This window comes from Schistocerca gregaria, chromosome 1 (genome assembly GCF_023897955.1).
Source record: "Schistocerca gregaria isolate iqSchGreg1 chromosome 1, iqSchGreg1.2, whole genome shotgun sequence".
In the NCBI taxonomy this organism is placed as follows: Eukaryota; Metazoa; Arthropoda; class Insecta; order Orthoptera; family Acrididae; genus Schistocerca; species Schistocerca gregaria.
This window is the reverse complement of record NC_064920.1, coordinates 895390484-895416172: the sequence shown is the minus strand read 5'-3', so window position 1 is coordinate 895416172 and position 25689 is coordinate 895390484. Positions and strand designations below refer to the sequence as shown.

Below are 25689 nucleotides of genomic sequence, written 5' to 3'. Positions count from 1 at the left end.
ATAGGTATATACTCACGCGCGCGCCCACACACACACACACACACACACACACACACACACACACACACACACACACACACACACACATCCATCCATACATACACAGACACAAGCAGACATATTTAAAGGCAAAGAGTAAGGGCAGAGATGTAAGTCGAGGTGGAAGTGTGGAGGCAAAGATGTTGTTGAAAGACAGGTGAGGAATGAGTGGCGGCAACAACTTGAAATTAGCGGAGATTGAGGCCTGGTGGATAACTAGGGCAAGTTTCCATCTCCGGAGTTCGGATAGGTTGGTGTTGGTAGGAAGTTTCCAGATAACTCGGACGGAGTAACACTGTGCCAAGATGTGCTGGCCGTGCACCAAGGCATGTTTAGCCACAGGGTGATCCTCATTACCAACAAACACTGTCTGCCTGTGTCCATTCATGCAAATGGACAGTTTGTTGCTGGTCATTCCCACATAGAAAGCGTCACAGTGTAGGCAGGTCAGTTGGTAAATCACGTGGGTGCTTTCACACGTGGCTCTGCCTTTGATCGTGTACACCTTCCAGGTTACAGGACTGGAGTAGGTGGTGGTGGGAGGGTGCATAGGACAGGTTTTACACCGGGGGCGGTTGCAAGGGTAGGAGCCAGAGGGTAGGGAAGGTGGTTTGGGGATTTCATAGGGATGAACCAAGAGATTACGAAGGTTAGGTGGACGGCGGAAAGACACTCTTGGTGGAGTGGGGAGGATTTAATGAAGGATGGATCTCATTTCGGGGCAGGAATTTAGGAAGTCGTATCCCTGCTGGAGAGCCACATTCAGAGTCTGATCCAGTCCCGGGAAGTATACTGTCACAAGTGGGGCACTTTTGGGGTTCTTCTGTGAGAGGTTCTGGGTTTGAGGGGATGAGGAAGTGGCTCTGGGTATCTGCTTCTGTACCAGGTCGGGAAGGTAGTTGCGGAATGCGAAAGCTGTTTTCAGGTTGTTGGTGTAATGGTCCAGGGATTCAGGACTGGAGCAGATTCGTTTGCCACGGAGGCCTAGGCTGTAGGGAAGGGACCGTTTGAAATGGAATGGGTGGCAGCTGTCATAATGGAGGTACTGTTGCTTGTTGGTAGGTTTGATGTGGACGGATGTGTGAAGCTGGCCATTGGACAGATGGGGGTCAAGGTCAAGGAAAGTGGCATTCGATTTGGAGTAGGACCAGGTGAATCTGATGGAACCAAAGGAGTTGAGGTTGGAGAGGAAATTCAGGAGTTGTTCTTCACTCTGAGTCCAGATCATGAAGATGTCGTCAATAAATCTGTACCAACCTTTGGGTTGGCAGGCTTGGGTAACCAAGAAGGCTTCCTCTAAGCGACCCATAAATAGGTTGGCATACGAGGGGGCCATCCTGGTACCCATGACTGTTCCCTTTAATTGTTGGTATGTCTGGCCTTCAAAAGTGAAGAAGTTGTGGGTCAGGATGAAGCTGGCTAAGGTGACGAGGAAAGAGGTTTTAGGTAGGGTGGCAGGTGATCGGCGTGAAAGGAAGTGCTCCATTGCAGTGAGGCCCTGGACGTGCGGGATATTTGTGTATAGGGAAGTGGAATCAACGGTTACAAGGATGGTTTCCGGAGGTAACAGACTGCGTACGGATTCCAGGCGTTCAAGAAAGTGCTTGGTGTCTTTGATGAACGATGATAGACTGCATGTAATGGGTTGAAGGTGTTGATCTACGTAGGCAGAGATATGTTCTTTGGGGGCTTGGTGACCAGCTACAATGGGGCGGCCGGGATGTTTGGGTTTGTGAATTTTAGGAAGTAGGTAGAAGGTAAGAGTGTGAGGTGTTGGTGGGGTCAGGAGTTTGATGGAGTCAGGTGAAAGGTTTTGTAGGGGGGCTAAGGTTCTGAGGATTCCTTGAAGCTCCACCTGGACATCAGGAATAGGATTACCTTGTCAAACTTTGTATGCAGAGTTGTCTGAAAGCTGACGCAGTCCCTCACCCACATACTCCCGACGATCAAGTACCACGGTCGTGGAACCCTTGTCAGCCGGAAGAATGATGATGGATCGGTCAGCTTTCAGATCACGGATAGCCCTCGCTTCAGCTGTGGTGATGTTGGGAGTAGGATTAAGATTTTTCAAGAAAGATTGAGAGGCAAGGCTGGAAGTGAGAAATTCCTGGAAGGTTTGGAGAGGGTGATTTTGAGGAAGAGGAGGTGGGTCCCACTGTGACGGAGGACGGAACTGTTCCAGGTAGGGTTCAATTTGGATAGTGTCTTGGGGAGTTGGATCATTAGGAGTGGGATCACGATTATTTTTCTTCGTGGCAAAGTGATATTTCCAACGGAGACTACGAGTGTGGGACAGTAAATCTTTGACTAGGGCAGTTTGGTTGAAACTGGGAGTGGGGCTGAGGTGAGGCCTTTGGATAGGACAGAGGTTTCGGATTGGGAGAGAGGTTTGGAGGAAAGGTTAACTACTGAATTGGGGTGTTGTGGTTCCAGATTGTGTTGTCTAGAATTTTGGGGTGTTTGGGGGAGTGGAGCTGGAAGTGGGAGATTGAGTAGATGGGAGAGACTGGGTCTGTGTGGATTGAGAAGAGGTTGAGGTTTGTTGGAAAGGTTGTGGAGGGCGAGTGAGTTGCCTTTCCGTAGGTGGGAAACCAGGAGATTGGATAGTTTTTTGAGGTGGAGGGTGGCATGCTGTTCCAATTTGTGGTTGGCCTGTAGGAGGATGCTATGAACAGCCGGTGTGGATGTGGGAGAGGAAAGATTGAGGACTTTGATTTGGGATAGGAGTTGACAGGTGTGTTCATTGGCCAAGTCGATGTATAGGTGAAGGATTAGGCGGGTGAGGGCTATGGATTGTGCAGTTTGGAACTGGTATAAGGACTGATGGAAAGAAGGATTGCAGCCAGAGATGGGAACTTTAAGTGTGAGGCCTTTGGGGGGTAATGCCAGATGTCAGACAAGCCTGAGTAAATAAAATATGGGAGCGTAATCTAGCTAGAGTGAAGGCATGTTTGCGGAGGGAATGTAAATAAAATTTAATGGGGTTGTTGTAGGGATGTTGTGAGGTTGACATGGTATTAGAAGGTGGAAAGGGTAATATGAGGTTAAAGTGAAAATAAATAGAAATATATATAGGGAGAGATAAAGGTGTGAAAAAAGTCGAAAAAGTGTTGGTTTGAGATGAGCTATGTTGATCCTGTGCTGAACTTAGGTTGGTGAATAACAATGGGTGCAAAGGTTAGGTAGTTGTGTTGTCTCCAGAACACGTTAAAGGGTGGGGAAATTCAGGAAAATTTCGAAAAAAAAATTTTTTTGTCGTAAAAAGTTTGGAAATTTTTTTTTTCCGAAAATAACTTCCAAAAAAAAATCTCGAAAAAAAGCTTGTGTCTGTGTATGTGCGGATGGATATGTGTGTGTGTGCGAGTGTACACCTGTCCTTTTTTCCCCCTAAGGGAAGTCTTTCCGCTCTCGGGATTGGAATGACTCCTTACCCTCTCCCTTAAATCCACATCCTTTCGTCTTTCCCTCTCCTCCCCTCTTTCCTGAAGAAGCAACCATCGGTTGCGAAAGCTAGTAATTCTGTGTGTGTGTTTGTGTGTTTTGTTCATTGTGCCTGTCTGCTGGCACTTTCCCGCTTGGTAAGTCTTGGAATCTTTGTTTTTAATATATTTTTCCCATGTGGAAGTTTCTTTCTATTTTATTTATATATCTCAGAATATCATAACGGGTATTGTGGAGACCCTGTGAGAGGTTTCTGACAATTAGCATTTTTGTGAAATGTATTTAAATGATTATAGTATTTTCACATTCTTAATGTATGGTCAGTGTCTCTCAATGACCAAACACATTATAAAAATATTTAGTAGTTTGAGCATGCTATTAAACATTATGCCAATTGCAAATGACGAGCTATGATATTCTGAGAAGTTAACAGTGACAGGCATGTGTAGCTGTTTGATAACACACATGAGAAGCAACAAGTTTTTTCAGATTTTCCCTGCAGCATAGCAATAAAGCTTCCATTTCATTTGGAAGAGAACCAAATAAAATTTAGGATTGGAATATTTGCCAGTTTGTTCTAAAGGTGCAGAATATTTGCTGTTTTATGCGGCGAGCATGTGCAGGGAAGAATCTATTCTGTAAAATGTTGTTTGTGTATTCTGTTTTCATGTTTTGTTGCTATTTATGGTTCTAAACTCTGTCTCTTTTTTTCTGTCATACTTTCAGGTAGCAGAGAACATTACCTTTGTGATACAGAGGTAAATTTGTGTTACTCTAATCCTTGTGGTAATAATGGGCAGTGTTATCGGAAAGAAGGTGGTTACACATGTGTGTGCAAACCTGGATTCACTGGTATGTGTATTTTTGTCTCATGCTTTTTTGCTTTAATTTGTTCAAACTGTCCACACTGACATACAACAGTGAATTAATCCCTAACTTTCTGATGCGATTCACATTGTATTAATAGAGAGAGAGGTATAAATATTACCTTTCTGGTGATCACTTCAAGAAGTGCTATGTTTATTCTTTAAATAAATTTAAGGCATTTCCATTTACTGCCTTTGTCCTAACTGAGCATACAAGCTATATTTCATGTCGTTGATATTGTCACATCATGACCCTTGAGAGAAGAAAATTATTTTAAGTAATGAAAGCAATAAATTGTATTATTTGTGTCTGTAACCAATTAGAACCTACTTGTTGTTTTAAAGATATGTGTGTTTATTTCCCATAGTGATACAGAAAAGATAAGTATTTTTGTAAAAGAAATAAAAACCAATAGTCTGATGTAAGTGTTGGAAGAAGAAATAAATAAAAGTAATGTTAGTATTGAAAAGACATGGGGCTGGATTGGAGGGGAAAAAGTGTTTTGAAACTTAAGGCAACATATAAAAAATGCAGTTGTCATATACAGGGCATTTCTTTGTAACATGGACACCAAAAATGTTTTCTAAACCATTCAAGGTATGAAAACAAATTATTTGGCAAATCATAGTACACAGAGAAGTTAGTAATTTGATTTGATTTTGACAGGGAAACTAAAACAGCTTAGATCTAACTTGCCACTGCCCGCACCAAAACCAAGTTTATTGTGTGGTATCGCTCGCTCACTGTATATCAAGTAAAGCTAACCACTGCCCTTAAATAGTGCATGGAGTCCCTTTGCCAGTTTTTTGTTAGACACAATTTCTTCAGGTCTGGCTATCCAAAAGAATCTGCATCTTTTGCTCTCCAATGCCATGCATTCAAAGATTACATGTGATGCAGTTTCTTCGCCCTCATTACAGATCCTACATTTATTATATCCTACATTTATTACATCCTTTGTGTTGTGTAGGTGTTTTTTGAAATTCCCATGGCCGCTCATCAGTCCCATGGCTTGGGCATCATTACCTTACCATGTTTTTGTTTATGGGCCTTGGTCCAATATTATACATGCTGTTTCCTAAGTCAGTTCCTTAGTTCTAGTAGGATCATAGCATTGGTGATTGTCAGGACAGGTTCCAGTCCAATAAATGAAGTCAACCGACCAAGGTAGCGCAGTGGTTAGACACTGGACTCTCATTCGGGAGGACAACGGTTCAATCCTGCGTCCGGCCATCCTGATTTAGGTTTTCCGTGATTTCCCTAAATCGCTCCAGGCAAATGCTGGGATGGTTCCTTTCAAAGGGCACGGCCGAATTCCTTCCCCGTACTTCCCTAATCCTATAAGACCTATGACCTCGCTGTCTGGTCTCCTTCCCGAAAACTAACCAACCAACCAAATGAAGTCATTGCTGCCACAGATCCCTGAGTGGCCAGGGACCCACACTAGGTTTACCCTATTGCTTCCCCTAGCTCCACTGGAGCCCTGTGGCATTCTGCAACAATCTTAGATCTCGTTGCAGGAGCTGCCACTGATTTCAGGGCTGCTTGGCTCTCTGAATGGATGTAGATGCTACAGTCCTTGTAGCACCTATGCATATTCTCCTCCACACATGCCCAGATTGCAATAATTTCAGCTTGGAATTCCAAGCCCAATTTTCCTAGAGAGATGATGCCCTCCAGTCTTGGCTGAACCCCGTGCACTCCTGCTCCAATGCCTTGGTCTGATTTTGCCCTATCGTTGATCCAAACAATGTCCCCAGTACTGTATTGAACCTTTTTTTCCCACTGCTCCCTGCTTCCAATTATTATAATGTAAGGCTTGTTGAAGCAGTTGGGAGTTATTATATAGTCGGCTGGTATTTCTCCAGCCATTCCTATATCTACCTCACTCACTATCTTAGTGTGTGTTTCTGGATATCCCAATGAGATCCGGTTTTTACCAGTTTTAAGTCTGTATGCCCCAGCTGCTGCTTCCAACATGTCCCAAAGGTGTAGTGGAGGCATGTTCAGCGTATCTTCCATCCCAGCAGTTGGTGTGCTGTTAATTCCGCCTGTTATGGCTAAGCAGGCCAGTCTCCGTAGCTGAAACCCGCTGTTCTACCTTCTTCCACCACACTACAGCCTCATAGGAAATTGTAGGTCTAACGACTGTGGTGTGTATCCAGTGCATACCTCTGGGGCTTAGACTCCAGATTTTACCACAAGCCCTTCTGGTACTTACTAGAGTACTTTTTGCCTAGGAGAAGATGCTCTTAATTTGAGAGGTCCTTTCTAGTTATATTTCACTATCCCCGTCATAGGTAGAGTTTCATTGAAGAACTTTAGATTCCAACTTGAGTGTTTGATATGCCTCTTCGTGAATGGCACCACAACAGTCTTCTTAGGATTAACCCATAGATCCTGTTTAATCCACCATCTTGTACAATGTCTGATCCTCCTTGTGCCATATTTCTAACTGTGTCAGTAAATTTGCCAAGTATTACTATGACAAGGTCATCTGCGTATCCTTGGCAGAAGCATTGTCTGAAATTTAGTTCCTCAATGAGTTCGTTCACAACTAGATTTCACAATAAAGGGGACAAAACTCTTCCTTGTTGGCAACCCCTAGTGGTGTTAATTACCATCTTTTCATTCATCATGGTAGCTTCTACCTTCCTTCCACTAAGCATGACCCTGGTCCACCTGCATATAGTGGTCCCCAGCTCATGCACCTCTGCTGCCATTACCATGGAATCGAAGGTCATGTTACTGAAGGCCCCCTCGATATCCAAGGAGAGGCAGAGGGTTATTTCTTGAAAGTGAAGTGCTTTCTCCATCCTCCCAACGAGTTGACGGAGAGCTGTCTCACATGATTTACCTGGTTGATATGCATGTTGGTTTGAATGTAGAGGGCCCTAATTAGCCTCCTTTCCCCAACGTACACATTAACCAGTTTTTTCCAATGTTTTGAGAATGAAGGACAGACTGATTGGTCTCATATCCTTAGCCACGGTATGATCAATTCTCCCTATCTTTGGAATGAAGACAAATTTCACTGCCCTCCAAGCATTGGGAATGATTCCTACTGCTAGGCGAACTCTGAATAACCTGCATAGGGCTCTTATGAGATTTTCTCCTGCCTGTTGCAGGAGAGCTGGAAAGATTCCATCTGGGCCAGGTGGCTTGAACGGTTGGAATGTTCCCACCACCCATTGGATTTTATTGAAGTCCACACTCTTCTTGGCCAATTCCCAGTCCTCTCTTCGAGTGTCTGAAAACCATTCTCTCTCCAGGATTACATTCTGGTTTGTGTTGTCCGGCAGAGCAGTTCCAGCATCTCATGTGCTGTCTATATATATTCCCCATCTACCTTCCTCAACGTACCTCGTGGATTGGTTGTTACTCTAGTGAGGATTCTGTGAAGTCTGGTTTGAGCAGCCATGCTGACCACTTCCTCACAGAATGCCTTCCAGGATGCCTCCTGTGCTCATCTGATTGCGAGGTTGTAGTTGACAAGTGCCTCACGATATTTTGCCCATTGTCCTTTTCATCTCACAAGATTAAACATTTTCTTTGTGTTATTGTTCCATGAAGGTACACTCCTGTTTGTGCACTTCTTGGTGATTGTGCAGTTGTCCTGATATGAGTTCACTATGGCACAGGTAATGGCCTCTGCTACATCCTCAAACTCTACTGGTTTCCTTATGGAGGTTTTAATTTCCGATAAGCCTAAGTCAAGGTCCCTCGCATAAGTCTCCCAGTCTGTTTTCCTGGGATTCCTATAGGTCATGGCCTGTCTGATTCCCATTTCAACCTTGAATTTCATGTACATGTGGTCGGATGAGGATGGCTCTAACACCACATGCTATTGTTTGACATAGCTGCCCATCATCATGGAACTAAAGGTTATGTCAATTACTTCTTCCCTTCTGCTGTTCCTGAATGTAGGTTCTTTGCCCCTATTCAGGACCTCCAAGTTCTTAGCTAAAAGAAATTCGAGAATGTACTCACCTCTACTATTGGTGTCCTTGCTGCTCCACACTAGGTTGTGTGCATTGGCATTGCGTCCCACCAACAGTTGGTCACCTTGCCGATGGCAAGCTTCTACCCACCTCCTCACCTCCATAGGACGAGGAGAGCTGTCTCCGTAAGGAAGGTATGCTGAAGCCAAAACAATTTCCCTTATGGTACCTTCCTCAAATTGCTGCATTCTAATGGTCACTAGGTCCCTGTAGCAGAAATCCGTCATTGGCATGAAAGAAATTCCATTTCTTACGTAGATGCATGTTCTGGAGTTTCTTAGATTTCTAGCATAAATCAGCTTACCTCCTGTGCCACTGAGGCCTGATACGCCACCTTTATATAAGTAGGGTTCTCGTATCAGGACCACATCCACTTCCTGCCTACCCAGGCAGCAGCGCAGAACAGCAGAGGCCCCTTTACTGTGCTGCACATTAATTTGCAGCACCTCCAGTCTCCGTTTTGCTGCCATCACTGCCTTTGAGGTCTTTGATAACCCTGACGGTGGCCTGCGAGAACCATATAAACAATATCAGGTCTTGCTTTCGCATCGCCCTCAGGGACTTCTCTCCGACCTCCGCCTCCAGAGTTCGTCCTTCTGGTACAACCTTCTGGTTGATTACTCGCCAGTCTTCTGTCCAGACTTTTGGGTTTTGGGCACCTATTTTCTTGAATGGTCTTAGGGAAGACATCCTTAAGGATCTTCGGTACCCATATTGATAGCTTTGCGGTCTTAAGAAGCTCCGCTACTGTCTTGACCAGCAGCTTTGCAGCTTCTCTCGGGGATATCGTGGGCACCTTGTCCTTAAGCCATTCCACCCCCTCACGGACGAAAATGAGGGCACCAGGATCTAGATAGACCCTGAAGCTGGGTCTGGACCAGTGCCCCCCCCCCCCCCCCCCCCCAATCTTTTCAAAGAGGGCCATCGGTACAAGTTCCTCCTGCTGCGAGATGATGGCTACCAGTAGATAGCCTTCGTGGATAACTGCCTTCTGAAAAACCGAGACTGCAGTACTGTGGAACTGTTTCCCTATTTGTTGCTTCTGTTTTTTCTGGGCTCGCTTATCCAGGGAGGATGGAGTCTTTGATTCCTCCCTTATCCTCTTGCTGCCTGTCTTTGACATTGTTGAGTTTGTGTATCCCCTTCAACCTGAGAGTTTTTTCTTGGGGTCTTAGGTTCAAGCCCCTTTAATTCCCTCCACTTATATTTAGGAAGCCATTCCTTCCCTTCCTTTTCTTCTCTGTTCCCCAAGCAGTTTCCTCGTCTCAACCCCAGACAACGCTTTAAACTTGATCTGGTCCAACTTTCAGTTCCCACTTCTGGCTCAGGCCTAGATCCTGATTCAGTATTGGGAATGCCTTCCATTGGTCCTGACTCCGATGTTTGAGTGTCTGAGGTCTCAGTTTGCCCCTCAGTTTGTTTTAGTTTATTTTCTTTAGTCGTGTCCATATTGGTCCCACGAAATTTGGGGATCTACACAGTCCACACCATGAATACCCCGCACGGTGTAAGGCTACTTACTTAGGGAGGTCGCCCGGTATCCCTGAGGCCCCATTTGCGACACATCTTCCCATGTGCCACGTACCCCTCAGCACAGATCACATTACACCTTGAGTTAGGAAAGGGTATTGGATAAGGGCTAGGAATGGATGGGGAAGATGGGACGTTGTGGGACGCTCTTAGTCTGATCCATCAAATGAGGCCTTTCTGGCAGTAGGTCCTCTACCTTCACCATACCCCTAAGCTTCACACAGATATACAGTGCTTCATCAAGTTGGTGTCCCCCGGAGAAGAGTTTGTAATTCACTGCACAATTAAGACTTTTAACATGTTCATCTATATATTTGCTGAAGCAACTAATTAAAAAGAAAAAGAAAATTTCCTTTACAAAACAATTTGGGAGCCTATCAAAAGTGATGTAATGTTCATGTTCACTTCCCCACCCCAAGGAAGATGTTAAATGTAAGATGTACCAACACAGTGCAGGTTCACATCCTAACTGGGATGAAACTTAACTGTGCTATCAGAGTCTATCATCAAATTTAGCACGTTCTGTGGAAAACATAGTGAAATATTTTTAACAGTTAATGTTATTAAGCTTTACACCACTGTACGTCAGTTTTAAAAAGATATTGAAAGCTATTACAACAAGAACATTGTGTTGTGAGGAAGAACTTGTGATGGTACTAACCTGGCTAAAGCATCATCTTCTCAGTAGTGCTACCCACTGAAAACTTGTTGGCTATTGAATGGTGTTATACAATAGTGGAAACACCACCACTGTTTTTTAGTTTCACTTTTCGTTTATTTACTAACTTTAAATTGACATATTGGACAGTGATCAGTTTCCTAACACTTACATTCATATATCTACAAATCCCATGACAGTTTCAGTCACAATAGTTGCCATAAACCTCAATCCACAAATTGCAATTTATATAAAAAAAATAAAAAAAAATAAAAACAAAAAAAACCGCTTAGTTCATCACACTTCTCTACATAATTTATCATAGACATGTATTGCAGCATGGGTCCACATAACACATCCACAAAGTGTGGATTGGAAAATGCAGTTTATACTTGTGTCAATCAAAGAAGTTTCCACAGGTACTTCACTAAGACATGTTGTTAACAAGGAAGATGGTACAGAATGTTAATTGATCCAACTATGATGATGGACAGACTTATACATATTGAACCTCCTAAAGTGAGCCAAACTTTCACAGCAATATTGGTTGTAGACTCACATATAGATGACACTTGTGTGCTAGCTCACTTGGGACTGAAGATTTTTCATTGTGGTGGACTACTTAAAGACTTACATAGGATTATTTTTAGTTTTTCTACTACATATTTCTTTTTATAAAACTGTTTGTTGAGTATTTACTGTTATAGATGAGCTATTGGTTAAGGCAGTAATTTAGTTCATGTAATAAGCAATTATTTAACAAAATACAAAAGATTACATAACTAATTTGTCTGTCTACACTGTGCATTACGTATTTATCACTACAGTTGCCGCATTATAAATTAGGATAATTTGTGCAAATTTGTTTTAATAGTGTGATTTATTAATAAAGTGTGTCACTTGAGTCCAAGAAATTATTGCAACAGGAGTATGCTGATAAACTTGGAAATTAGACAGATATAATGATATAAAATGTAACAGTAATTTAGGATGTGTTTGAACTCCAATACCAGTTATCTTGTAAGTTGATTAGTTTTTTGAAAATTAAAGAATCTTACTGTAAAGTCTGGAGCCATAGCTCGTTAATGGTTTGTGTCAGTATTTCCAAAACAACTGATTAGCTCAGTCATAATGTACCATTATGAGCCCTTATGATAATTTCAGTTGTTCATTACTTTTAATCAATGTTGTTCCCAGTAAAAATAAACATGCCACTGTATTCACCATACCAAAAATTATTGTTTAAGTAATGCATTTGCATTAAATATGGTCTGAATTACTTACGGACAGATTTGGGCATACACAAGGCTACAGCTTGCTTTGTTTCAGACTTTTGTTTCATCACCTGTGGTAGATAAAAAAAGTTATGAGTATTAATCACATCACAAAATATTCACCCCTGTCTTTACTGTTGTTGTTGTTGTTGTTGTTGTTATGGTCTTCAGTCTAGATACTGGTTTGATGCAGCTCTCCATACTGCTCTATTCTGTGCAAGCTTCTTCATCTCCCAGTACCTAGTGCAACCTACATCCTTCTGAATCTGCTTACTGTATTCACCTCTTGGTCTCCCTCCACGCTGCCCTCCAATACTAAATTGGTGATCCCTTGATGTCTCAGAACATGTACTACCAACCGATCCGTTCTTCTAATCAAGGTGTGCCACAAATTTCTCTTCTCCCTAAATCTATTCAATACCTTCTCATTAGTTATGTGATCTGCCCATCTAATCTTCAGCATTCTTCTGTAGCACCACATTTCGAAAGCTTCTATTCTCTTCTTGTCCAAACTACTTATCGTCCATGTTTCACTTCCATACATAGCCACACTCCATACAAATACTTTCAGGAACGACTTCCTGACACTTAAATCTATACTTAATGTTAACAAATTTCTCTTCTTCACAAACTCTTTCCTTGCCATTGCCAGTCTACAGTTTATATCCTCTCTACTTCAACCATAATCAGTTATTTTGCTCCCCAAATAGCAAAACTCATTTACTACTTTACACATCTCATTTCCTAATCTAATATCCTCAGCATCACCCGATTTAATTTGACTACATTCCATTATCCTCATTTTGCCTTTGTTGATGTTCATTTTATGTCCTCCTTTCAAGACACTGTCCATTCCATTCAGCTGCTCTTCCAGGTCCTTTGCTGTCTCCGACAGAATTACAATGTCATAGGTAAACCTCAAAGTTTTTATTTCTTCTCCATGGATTTTAATTCCTACTCCGAATTTTTCTTTTGTTTCCTTTACTGCTTGCTCAATATACAGATTGAATAACATCGAGGATGGGCTACAAGCCTGTCTCACTCCCTTCCCAACCACTGCTTTCCTTTCATGCCCCTCGACTCTTATAACTGCCATCTGGTTTCTGTACAAATTGTAAATAGCCTTTTGCTCCCTGTATTTTACCCCTGCTTTCTCGTAGTCTACAAATGCTAGAAATGTAGGTTTGCCTTTCCTTAATCTATTTTCTGAGATAAGTCGGAGGGTCAGTATTGCCTCACGTGTTCCAACATTTCTACGAAATCCAAACTGATCTTCCCCGAGGTCAGCTTCTACCAGTTTTTCCATTCGTCTGTAAAGAACTTGTGTTAGTATTTTTCGGGCGTGGCTTGTTAAACTCATAGTTCGGTAATTTTCACATCTGTCCACACCTGCTTTCTTTGGGATCGGAATTATTATATTCTTCTTGAAGTCTGAGGGTATTTCACCTGTCTCATACATTTTGCTCACCAGATGGTAGAGTTTAGGAGGGGCCTGCCTCTCCCAAAGCTATCAGCAGTTCTAATGGAATGTTGTCTACTCTCGGGGCCGGGGCCCTGTTTCGACTTTCCATTTCCATAATATTGTCCTCGAGCACATTGCCCTTGTATAGATTCTTTGTATACTTCTTCCACTGTTCTGCTTTCCCTTCTTTCCTTAGAACTGGGTTTCCATCTGAGCTCTTGATATTCACACAAGTGGTTCTCTTTTCTCCAAAAGTCTCTTTAATTTTTCTGTAGGCAGTATCTATCTTACCTCTAGTGAGATAAGCCTCTACATCCTTACATTTGTCCTCTAGCCATCCCTGCTTAGCCATTTTGCACTTCTTGTCAGTCTCATTTTTGAGAAGTTTGTGTTCCTTTTTGCCTGCTTCATTTACTGCATTTTTATATTTACTCCTTTCGTCAATTAAATTAAATATTTCTTCTGTTATCCAAGGATTTCTACTAGCCCTCATCTTTTTACCTACTTGATCCTCTGCTGCCTTCACTATTTCATCTCTCAAAGCTACCCATTCTTCTTCTACTGTATTTCTTTCCTCCGTTCTTGTCAATCATTCCCTAATGTTCTCCCTGAAACTCTCTACAACCTCTGGTTCTGGCAGTTTATCCAGATCCCATCTCCTTAAATTCCCCATTTTTTGCAATTTTTTCAGTTTTAATCTACAGTTCATAACCAATAGATTGTGGTCAGAGTCCACATCTGCCCCTGGAAATGTCTTACAATTTAAAACCTAGTTCCTAAATCTCTGTCTTACCATTATATAACCTATCTGAAACTTTCGAGTATCTCCAGGCCTCTTCCATGTATACATCCTTCTTTTATGATTCTTGAACCAAGTGTTAGCTATGATTAAGTTATGCTCTGTGCAGAATTCTACCAGGAGGCTTCCTCTTTCATTCTTTACCCCCATTCCATATTCACCTACTACGTTTCCTTCTCTTCCTTTTCCTACTATCGAATTCCAGTCACACATGACTATTAAATTTTCTTATCCCTTCACTATCTGAATAATTTCTTTTATCACATCATACATTTCATCAATCTCTTCATCTGCGAAGCTAGTAGGCATATAAACTTGTACCACTGTGGTAGGCTTGGGCTTCGTGTCTATCTTGGCCACAATAATGCATTCACTATGCTGTTTGTAGTAGCTTACCCGCACTCCTATTTCTTTTGATTCATTATAAATCCTACTCCTGCATTACTCCTATTTGATTTTGTATTTATAACCCTGTATTCACCTGACCAGAAGTTTTGTTCCTCCTGCCACCGAACTTCACTAATTCCTATTATATCTAACTTTAACCCATTCATTTCCCTTTTTAAATTTTCTAACCTACTTGCCTGATTAAGGGATCTGACATTCCACGCTCCAGTCCGTAGAACGCCAGTTTTCTTTCTCCTGATAACGATGTTCTCCTGAGTAGTCCCCGCCCGGAGATCCGAATGGGGGACTATTTTATCTCTGGAATATTTTACCCAAGAGGACGCCATCATTATTTAACCATACACTAAAGCTGCATGCCTTCAGGAAAAATTATGGCTGTAGTTTCCCGTTGCCTTCAGCTCTTCGCAGTACCACCACAGAAGGCCGTTTTGGTTAGTGTTATAAGACAAGATGAGTCAATCATCCAGACTGTTGCCCCTGCATCTATTGAAGAGGCTGCTGCCCCTCTTCAGGATCCACATGTTTGTCTGGCCATCTCAACAAATACCCCTCCATCGTAGTTGCACCTAAAGTATGGCTATCTGTATTGCTGAGGCATGCAAGCCTTCGCACCAGCGCCAATGTCTGTGGTTCATAACTAGCCAAGGAGTTTATATAAGAAATTATTGTCAGGAAACCTTGCACCAACGAGTGGTGTTAGTTTGAGAGTCGACCGCAGGCTGGACAAGACATGCCATATTAGCACTTGACCAGTGGCTGCCCAAAACACAGAACTTCTCATCTCTGATGTTTTGCAGGCACTAGGCATTTAACATGCCACTGTGTCAAGATTATAAGGTGAGGACCTCAATAAGTTAGGATAAACTTTTGCCACCAGAGTCAACTGTCTTGGGCAACAACATGTTGGTGATAGAGGGGGTTGTGTTTTACCATTGCGTATTATAACGGTGGCTAGACAGGCCACAGTGCAGCAAATCATTTTCCAGTTGAGTGCTGGACAACAACAGAAAAGAAGCTATAACCATGTTCTTACCAGTGTGTACAAAAGTCACACCCCGCACATGATCCTGTGCTCACTGAATGTCAAAAGTCACAGTAGTTAACAGGGCCACTGTAACACAACTATTGAGTTTTCAAGCCTGTGAAAGGTTACCTAGACTGATGTTTGTGGCACCTCTTGATAGATTGGTATGAGTACATCAAAAGCCACTTTGCACGGGCTTATGTAGGACAAAGTGAGATCTCGGATACACTAGTCATTTTCTCATCAGCGAAGGATGCAAGATCATGTTCACCCACTTTGTTTGCCAGTAATACCCAGCAAGAGACCTGAACATTCATCAAGACAGGCTCACCCAACACTGTAGATGGCCACAATGTGTGATAGAAGAACATTGGAAAACTACTTACAGTATGACTTTCCTACTGAACTCTTAGATATGAAGAGTAAATAATTCATTAAATTAATCCAATAAATTATGGCTTAACATTTAATAAAGTAAAGGGATAAGTAAAACTGATAAACAGTTATGCATATCGTCTCAGCATGGAACATAATGCGAAAAAGTTGCCTTCTTAATATTTTCCACATCTGATCATTTCATATGATTTTCTTGCAGGAATTTTGTATTAGCAGCTTGATTTTCATGGACAAAGTTAATGACTGCTGTTTCACAGTTTCGAAGAATAAGCTCTACACTTTGAGAAGAAAGAATACTGACCAGTCACTGAGAACTGTGTTTTTGGTGCAAATCGAAATTTTGTGTGTTACTTGTTCCTTCCTCATCAGTAGAAGGCAGATTGGTGTGGGCTAAATATATCTAAAATATGTATGCATATCTGTACATATTACTAAATGAAAGCTTCCTGTCTCATTGTTTAATCTCGGGAACTACGGTAGGGATTTTGATATAATTTTCACAAAAAGATAGACTGATTCATGAGGAAGTTTTGTGTGTATAATTTATTAGTGTTATGCCAGAAAGGTATTTTGGCCTTAAATAGGACAAGTTTTCGAGGTAACACAATTAGTTTATATTACAGCAGTTGTAAGTGAGACTTCATGTTTAACACAGTCAAAGTAGATAATAATACAGGGTGTTACAAAAAGGTACGGCCAAACTTTCAGGAAACATTCCTCACACACAAATAAAGAAAAGATGTTATGTGGACATGTGTCCGGAAATGCTTAATTTCCATGTTACAGCTCATTTTAGTTTCGTCAGTATGTACTGTACTTCCTCGATTCACCGCCAGTTGGTACAATTGAAGGAAGGTAATAATAACTTCGATGCTTGTGTTGACATGCGACTAATTGCTCTACAGAACTAGCATCAAGCACATCAGTACGTAGCATCAACAGGTTAGTGTTCATCACGAACGTGGTTTTGCAATCAGTGCAATGTTTACAAATGCGGAGTTGGCAGATGCCCATTTGATGTATGGATTAGCACGGGGCAGTAGCTGTGGCCCAGTACGTTTGTATCGAGACAGATTTCCAGAACGAAGGTGTCCCGACAGGAAGACGTTCGAAGCAATTGATCGGCGTCTTAGGGAGCATGGAACATTCCAGCCTATGACTCGCGACTGGGGAAGGCCTAGAATGATGAGGACACCTGCAATGGATGAGGCAATTCTTTGTGCAGTTGATGATAACCCTAATGTCAGCATCAGAGAAGTTGCTGCTGTACAAGGTAACGTTGACCACGTCACTGTATGGAGAGTGCTACGGGAGAACCAGTTGTTTCCATACCATGTACAGGGTGTGCAGGCACTATCAGCAGCTGATTTGCCTCCACTGGTACACTTCTGCGAATGGTTCGTCCAACAATGTGTCAATCCTCATTTCAGTGCAGGTGTTCTCTTTACAGATGAGGCGTCATTCCAACGTGATCAAATTGTAAATTTTCACAATTAACATGTGTGGGCTGACGAGAATCTGCACACAATTATGCAATCATGTCATCAACACAGATTTTCTGTGAACGTTTGGGCAGGCATTGTTGATGATGTCTTGATTGGGACCCATTTTCTTCCACCTACACTCGTGGAGCACATTTTCATGATTTCATACAGGATACTGTACCTGTGCTGCTAGAACATGTGCCTTTACAAGTACGACAAAACGTGTGGTTCATGCGCAAAGGAGCTCCTGCACATTTCAGTCGAAGTGTTCGTACGCTTCTCAACAACAGATTCGGTGACCGATGGATTGGTAGAGGCGGACCAATTCCGTGTCCTCCATGCTCTCCTGACTTCAACCCTCTTCACTCTCTTTTATGGGGGCTTTTGAAAGCTCTTGTCTACGCAACCCCGGTACCAAATGTAGAGACTCTTCATACTCGTATTGTGGACGGCTGTGATACAATACGCCATTCTCCAGGGCTGCATCAGCACATTAGGGATTCCACGCGATGGAGGGTGGATGCATGTATCCTCGGTAACGGTGGACATTTTGAACATTTCATGTAACTAAGTGTTTGAAGTCACGGTGGTACGTTCTGTTGCTGTATGTTTCCATTCCATGTTTAATGTGATTTGAAGAGAAGTAATAAAATGAGCTCTAACATGGAAAGTAAGCGTTTCCGGACACATGTCCACATAACATATTTTCTTTCTTTGTGTGTGAGGAATGTTTCCTGAAAGTTTGGCCGTACCTGTTTGTAACACCCTGTATAAAGTAACATAAGACATAATTATATAATCAACACTATTTGGTTAACCAGATTTTCTTAGTATGGTGTTCTACAAATTCAGAGAATTATCAAGCAAGAACTGTTTTAACTTTACTGTAAATGTATTTAATGTTGCTATTTTTTTAAGTGAGAAGGCATATGGTTATATTACATATCTCTAACATGATATACTCCTTGTTAGCATATGTTTGTAATTACTCTGTTTATGTGTACGTTAGACTTCTACCTAGTTTCATATGAGTGTAAATCATAGCTATATTTGAAGTTGTTTTCTTTCCTAAGATGCTCCATTTTTTAACATTGTATGCTGAATGTTGAAACCTGTAATAAATTGAGAAATTTACCCTCATTGACCCAGAAAAGTAATATGTTTGTGTATATGTCTACAGGTAAAAGCTGTGAAATAGACATGAACATGGACACCTGCCAGCCTGGTCTTTGTCGATCACACTCTGTATGTGCACCTCTGCTACGAGGTGGTTTTGTTTGTGAAGGATGTGCACCAGCCAGGGCACCTAATCACTTCACTCCACTTTGTGAACTTCGCAGTCGTAGTTTCAACAAAGCCTCCTTTCTGACATTTCCATCACTTAGACAGCGCCACAGACTCCACATTAAACTTCGGTGAGTTAAATTATACTATTGTTTTCAGTGATTGTTCATGTGATTAGTTGGTATTTAGGTAGACCCTACAACAAAAACTGGCTTCATTCAAACAATAAATCATACGAATTTTTGGAGTGGGAATTCCTGTTTTGAAAAGTAAAAGAAGTGGATGATGACAGGAAATCTCAAGATGTGGAACAGTTAAAATTTAAGCTCAAGAAAACATTCTTATGTATAAAAAAAACAACAACCTAGAAATACATGTGTGAGTCTTTTAATTTGTCCTTGAATCAACTACACCATATTGTACAGCATCGATTCTTCTTCCTCTTTGTACTTAGAAAAACATTACCTCCCCCCTTCTCCCCAGCTCTTCTGCCACCAGAACTGCAAAGGGCATTCAGTAAGTAATGCAACATATTTTTGTTCGCAAAGCATGTTTGTTTTATTCAGGATTCCAATACACCGTATTATTTACCACCCTGTTAGCTACAAAGCCCTATTTTTCAACGTAAAATGCATTAAATGTGATGCCGTATGCCACGTTAAAGGGATGGCCTGTGTGCTTGCATGGTACCACTCTACTGGTCGATGTTGGAGCCAATGTCTTGCTGCATCAATAACCTATCCTTTATCCATGTAGTGCTTCCTGCGGAGTGTGTCATTCATTAGGCCAAACAAGTGGGAGTTGGAAGGTGCACTATCCAGGCTGTTGGGTGAATGAGGAAGAACAGTCCAATGAAGTTTTGTGAGCTCCTGTTGGGTGCACAGTCTTGTTTCAGGCCTTGTGTTGTCATGGAGAAGAAGTTTGTTTGCATTTTTGTGGTGACGAACACATTGAAGTCGTTTCTTCAATTTTCTGATGGTAGCATAATACACTTCTGGGTTGTTCATTGCACCATGAGGGAGGACATCAAACAGAATAACTCCTTCAGAGTCCCAGCAAACCATCCGTATGACTTTACCAGCTGAGGGTGCGGCTTTGTAAATTTTATTTGGAGGAGAGGTGGTGTGGCACCACTCCATGGATTGCCATTTTGTTTCTGGTTCAAAGTGATGAACCTATGTTTCATCACTTGTGACAGTGTTTGACAAAAAATTTTCACAGTCAGCTTTGTAACATGCAAACAGTTGTTCACAGTTGGTACTTTAGATTGTTATGATCAGCCTCGTAACATGTGAGCAATTGTGCACAGATGGATCTTCATTTCTCTTTACGGTGTTCTGTTAGTCAGCAAGGAACCCAGTTGCCACATGCCTGTAAAAACCCCAACTGGTGGAAGTGTGTGTCAGGAATACCAACAGAGATGTCCAGTTGTGTGTAATGAGGTGTTTGATTGGACCTCAAAAGAATGTGCCCGCATGTTCCAACATTGCAGGAGTCATAGCTATATGCAGCTGTCTGACACAGAGGAGTTGGACAGGTTTGCAATGACGACAGATACCTAGCCCAATGATTCAAAGTGCTTTTCTTCACTGACAGGTCTCCATAGACATTACGAAAGTGCCTCTGAATATCTGTAATACTATGGTTTCCCGCCAAAAGGAACTCGATGACAGCTTCCTGCTTGGAGTACACCTCTGTTACAGGTGCTGTTTTGAAGCCTACATATATCATTGCCATCTATCAAAATTTCATGGTACTATGTGGGCTGAATTGGGAATATTCCAGAAGGTCTCACAAGAAATAATACATTTTTAACAGAAATTGTCCAAGAAAAATTATGTGTTGGATGTCACTTGTATAATGATACTGGGCAAAATCTGAAATTGTAGAACTTTCTGCATGATTAAGCTGAGGCAGTATTATTTTGGGCACCGAGATTACTTTCTTAAGGAAAGAATATGTTTATGCTGAAGACATTGGTAATTTCATTCTTTGCTTTTCTGTTAAGAACACTCTGCTATTCAAATTGTTGGTGCATATTGTACTTCCATTTGTTAAAATAGTGTTAAATCTTTTTGAGTAAGGTTGCACAATGGCTAATATGCCAGACTTGAAACAGGGCAAAGCTTAGGAATGGTTTTTTCCCCTTCCAAAAGTATGTGGCCAGTCTCTTTCCTCTTACTTGACCAGTCTTAACTTGTGATGCCTCTGATGGCCACGTCGTAGATGGAACATTGAGCTGTAGACTTCCTTTCATCTTATTCATTTTGTGTAATGATGCTGTACATCTCTCATGGTGACCTAATTATACTTATGTTTGCCTTTCTGTGCAGACGGTATTTTTTCTTCTTACTCAGCATTTTACTTGCATTCTTGTTTCATTGTACACTAGCTCTTTTTAAATACACGTTTGTGTAAACATATTTTGATCTTTTGTCCTACAGAATGTTTTCTTGAAATTAAATTACCCCATTGATAACTTTACCTTTCTGAGAATTAACTTCTCTGGCATGTGCTATTATTTTGTGGTTTGCATTGTTCTAGTTAATAGTCAGATGGATAAATATCTCTCTTACTTTTAATGTTCTCACAGGTAATTGTTCAGTACACATTACTTGTCCTGTAACTGCGACATTGCAGTTTATTGTTGTTCTCATGACATAGCGCACAATTTCATAATTACCACTCTCAGATAAATCACCAATACTTAACTATCAACACTGATATCAAATACACAACTTCCCTAGAAAAATATTTAATTACAGTACTTCAACATGATTACTGCAAATTGCATTTAGCAATCGTGGCATTGATACTGTGTGATGCATGCCCCATCAAAACTAAGCCACAATGCTTCTATGATCGTGCAATATAGGCATGCAGGATAGACAGTTATACTACAGTATGCTTACAACTGGCAGCCAGTGGTAAGCTGATGGGTGACACTAGGGAAATTTTGGGGAGAGAGAAAAGGGGGAGGGGAGGAAGAACAGCAAATATGCCTCCTTGTTGAAATGCCTGTAGGATAGCTTATAATTAAAGTCTCTCTGAGCTGTTACATTAAGAATATATTTACAAACTCTTGATATTGTTTTAAACTTTACAGGTTTGCTACTCAAGCAGAATCAGGCCTGTTACTATATAATGGACGATATAATGAGAAACATGATTTTATTGCACTGGAGATAGTGAATGGTTCAGTTCGGTTCTCGTTTTCTTTAGGATCAAATGTCTCCAGTGCATTAGTATCTATTCCAGGCGGTGTCACTGATGGTAACTGGCATTCTGTTGAAGTAGATTATTTTAACAAGGTTTGTATTTGTTATAAGTTTCTTAGTTATCTGATTGTGGATAGGCTGTTCATAAAGCAAACTTTTAAGAGTAAATTACATAATTTAAAACAAAGTTTTAAGATTTATTAACAGTATCTTAAAGCAAATCCTTTGTTATTCCAAAATAGTATAATACTTTTTTAACATGTAGATCTCCTAAATGTTATTTTAAGAAGTATTAGGAATATGTAATACAATATTTATCTGACTATAAGAGAAGGTTTTTTCCCAGATTCATTGTTCGAAAGATACAAGGTTGTCTTATATTCACAGATTAAACTAGTGCTGCTAGTGTCAATGTTTTTACAGTATTTGATAGATTAATATAGGGGTCATCTTACATTTACAGTTTAAGCTTTGGCTGTCGAGGTTTTTTACAAATTTATTTTAAAGAATTCTGAAGATTAAGGCTTAGCATACAGCACTTTCATTCGAATACACTCGAGATTTCCCGATATGTCGAAGGGTTTGGTAGTATTGATCTTGCTCGAACTGTCATGTGACCTTTGGCTCATGGCACTAGAGAATGGATGCACCAGAAACCGTGAAATAGCCACTATAGCAATCCAATACTCTATGTAAAAAATTAACAATTTTATGAAACACAAGAGGTAATAGCATTAAATACTATCAGCTTACAAACTTTTCTTGTGTTTGAACAAGTTTGCAATAAAAAATCTCTTACATGTATGGATAACTGTTCACATACATTTATGCTATTTTATAAGTTAAGGTAGCCAATGGCCTTGCCACAGTGGTAACACTGGTTCCCATCAGATGATTGAAGTTAAGCACTTTTGGGATGGGCTATCACTGGGATGGGTGACCATCCGGTCTGCTGAACGCTGTTGGCAAGTGGAGTGCACTCAGCCCTTGTGAGGGGAAATTGAGAAGCTACTTGATTGAGAAATAGTGGCTCCAGTCTAATGAATCAACATACAGGTGGGAGAGCGGTGTGCTGACCACATATTCATCCATATGGACATCCAGTGATGCCTATGGGGCGAGAGTGACATGGTGGCTGGTTGGTACTTTTGGGCCTTCATGGGCTCTTCAGGTGGAGTTTAATTTTGATATATTAGTGAAGGTTATGTTTAAAGGTAAAAAATTTGTCCTTAAAGAAAACTGATTCTGAACTCTAGTAAATATTTTATTTGGTTATGAGAAGCGAACGACTTACGAAGTGGGTTGCAAATGAGAAATTCAGTTGCCGTTCATGTAAGAGAATACTGAGGATAAACATTATCACCTTTTAATCAGCCTTAAAACAAAGTGGTGACATTCAGATGGAATGAGAAAGAAAATTAATCCAGAATTAAATGTTTAACAAATGAAACAAATCACATTATACTGACAGCAGTTGTTACGAGGACTATCCACAAAGTACATTACATTTTGGAATTAAAAATAAATAAAGTAATGGAAATTTCTTTTATTATATACAGATGAAAGCCACACTTAAATACTACTTTTCTACATAGTTGCCTTCAACCACGTGGTTACCTCTTCTTGAAGCTGTGGGTCGTCGTCAAAATGCTGCATAGCCAACCACTTCTTCATTGCTGGGAATAAGTGGAAGTCACTCGGTGCCAGGTCGGGACTGTACGGCGGATGAGGAAACAACTCCCACTTAAAAGATTCGAGAACTTCACGAGTGACATTTGCTGTGTGGGCCCGGGCATTGTCATGAATCAGCAAGATCTTTGAGCCAAACTTTCCCCTGCGCTTGTTTTGTATTGCTCTTCTGAGGTTGTGCAGAGTTTGGCATTACCTTTGAGAGTTTATTGTAGTGCCTCTTTCCAGGAAATCCACAAAAATCACACCTTTTCTGTCCCAAAAGAGGTAACCACATGGTTGAAGGCGCAGGCGGCCGAATTTTACGACGAAGGAATTTTCAAGCTCGTTCATCGCTGCGATAAGTGCCTTAATTTAAATGGCAACTATGTAGAAAAGTAGTATTTCAGTGTGGCCTTCATCTGTATATAATAAAAAAAATTCCCAATACTTTATTTATTTTTAATTCCAAAACGTAATGTACTTTGTGTATAGCCCTCGTATCATAAGAATAAAATACAGTTGAAAGACTCATTGTGGAGATAGTACCAACAGATGTCACTAGATCACAGAATGTGTGAAAGTTCAAAAATTGGACTGAATCGTGATTACGTTCTTGTATTTATGTATTAGTTACCATTGTTATGTATGATCTGCACCGTAGAAGACATTGCCGTCTGTGTTTCACTGTTGCTCAAGCACAGCACTACGGAAAGCCTGCAGGGGGAAGGGAATAGTGACACCAACTTGGCTGAGGTCTATCATGAGGGGGGCGGGCAGCAAATTTCGTCTGGGAATCTATTCTGTGTGCTTTGACCTTTTATAACAATTTTTAAACTCCAGTTTGGCTAAATCTATTTATACTTTGGAACTGAAATGACTTTAAAACTGGACAAATACTCAACAATGGCATACATGTCTCAAGGAGATGCTAAACATCTAGACTGGGGCCAGTGGTTTGCTTACATGTTTCCTGCAGCAATGTTGGTGCTTGCCTTGAGGTATAAAGGGGATGATAGAGGATGTATTAGCTGTGGTTCTACACAGCCAACTAGAGAGCAGTGGGCAGATGACATGTTTTTGTAGAAAAAGACATTATAACACTTTCATGTCAATATAGAGTGAAACATGCTCTGTGTTTGGAAAAAAAGAAATCACAACATATTTGGAAGAAACAGCCAAATATTTGTGACCGTAAAGATACAAGTTTCACAGCTGTCTTGTTAGGATGATGGTTGAAAACAATGGTACCACAGATGACAGGTTAAATAAAAAAAGACAATTAAGATAAAAATTAACGTAAACAATTTGTGTGTGTTTGTTTTATTCCTTCTGTATTATCAAGTCTTAGAAAATCAATAAATTATGTAAGTTTAGAATAGGTGTAAAGTTAACTTTTAAGGCAGGTAACTAATGTCAATAAAAGTTTATAATTTTGATTAGTAACTGTGAGATGTCGGTAGTGGTTAATCTTTCTATTTGTATACACTTTAAAGCCTGCAAAGAAAAAATGCTATTAACATGAACATTGCAATCCATGCTGTTCTGTCTTTGTTCCTTGGGGTGTGAGAGTCTGCCTTTCAGCTTGCCCATGGGTATGTGGAAGTAGTGTAGGCTACCTGCCAAGGCACGCTGTTTACATGTGTATGTTACTTGATCACCCCTTCCTGTGGGTACTTGGCCAGGGAAGTGTGAGTGCATAAGCTGCAGCCTGACTGCATGTCAGCTGTTTGCACACCTGTGCCTACCACTGCCTGTGGGCACCTGGGTGCCCACTGACAATCTCTAGAGCTGGAAAAAACATGCTGTAATTTGTGTCTAAAATTAATAAGTGAGGAGGGTATTGTATCTTTCTTGTCAGCGTATGAAAGTTACTTGTTGTGAATAGAAGTATCACATCAGAAATTTTTACTTTGCACTCATTATTTTCTCATATGCCTTTGTATACATTTATCACAGGTAATTCACGTCTTCAGACAGCACATATTCTTATGTATAAATAATTCTTTCTAAGTGTTACAAATCATAAAAAGTATACCGTCTTCCTCAAGTTTTTGTGTAGTGGAAATCCAATTAAAAAGTTCAGTTAAACACACTCACCAATGAAGAAAAGACAGCTTTGTTTCAATTACCTTC

General features: G+C 40.9%; 1 protein-coding gene across 2 annotated transcripts in view; it reads left to right on the top strand.

Moving 5' to 3' along the window:
* Nucleotides 1-25689, top strand: part of LOC126274083 (protocadherin-like wing polarity protein stan) — a 358480-nt gene that overhangs the window by 109493 nt on the left and 223298 nt on the right. For both annotated transcript variants that reach the window (XM_049977080.1, XM_049977081.1), the window contains exons 14-16: nucleotides 4207-4332; nucleotides 18564-18798; nucleotides 21774-21978. In XM_049977080.1, the coding sequence (XP_049833037.1) occupies nucleotides 4207-4332; nucleotides 18564-18798; nucleotides 21774-21978 (566 nt within the window). The remainder of the gene's footprint in view (nucleotides 1-4206; nucleotides 4333-18563; nucleotides 18799-21773; nucleotides 21979-25689) is intronic.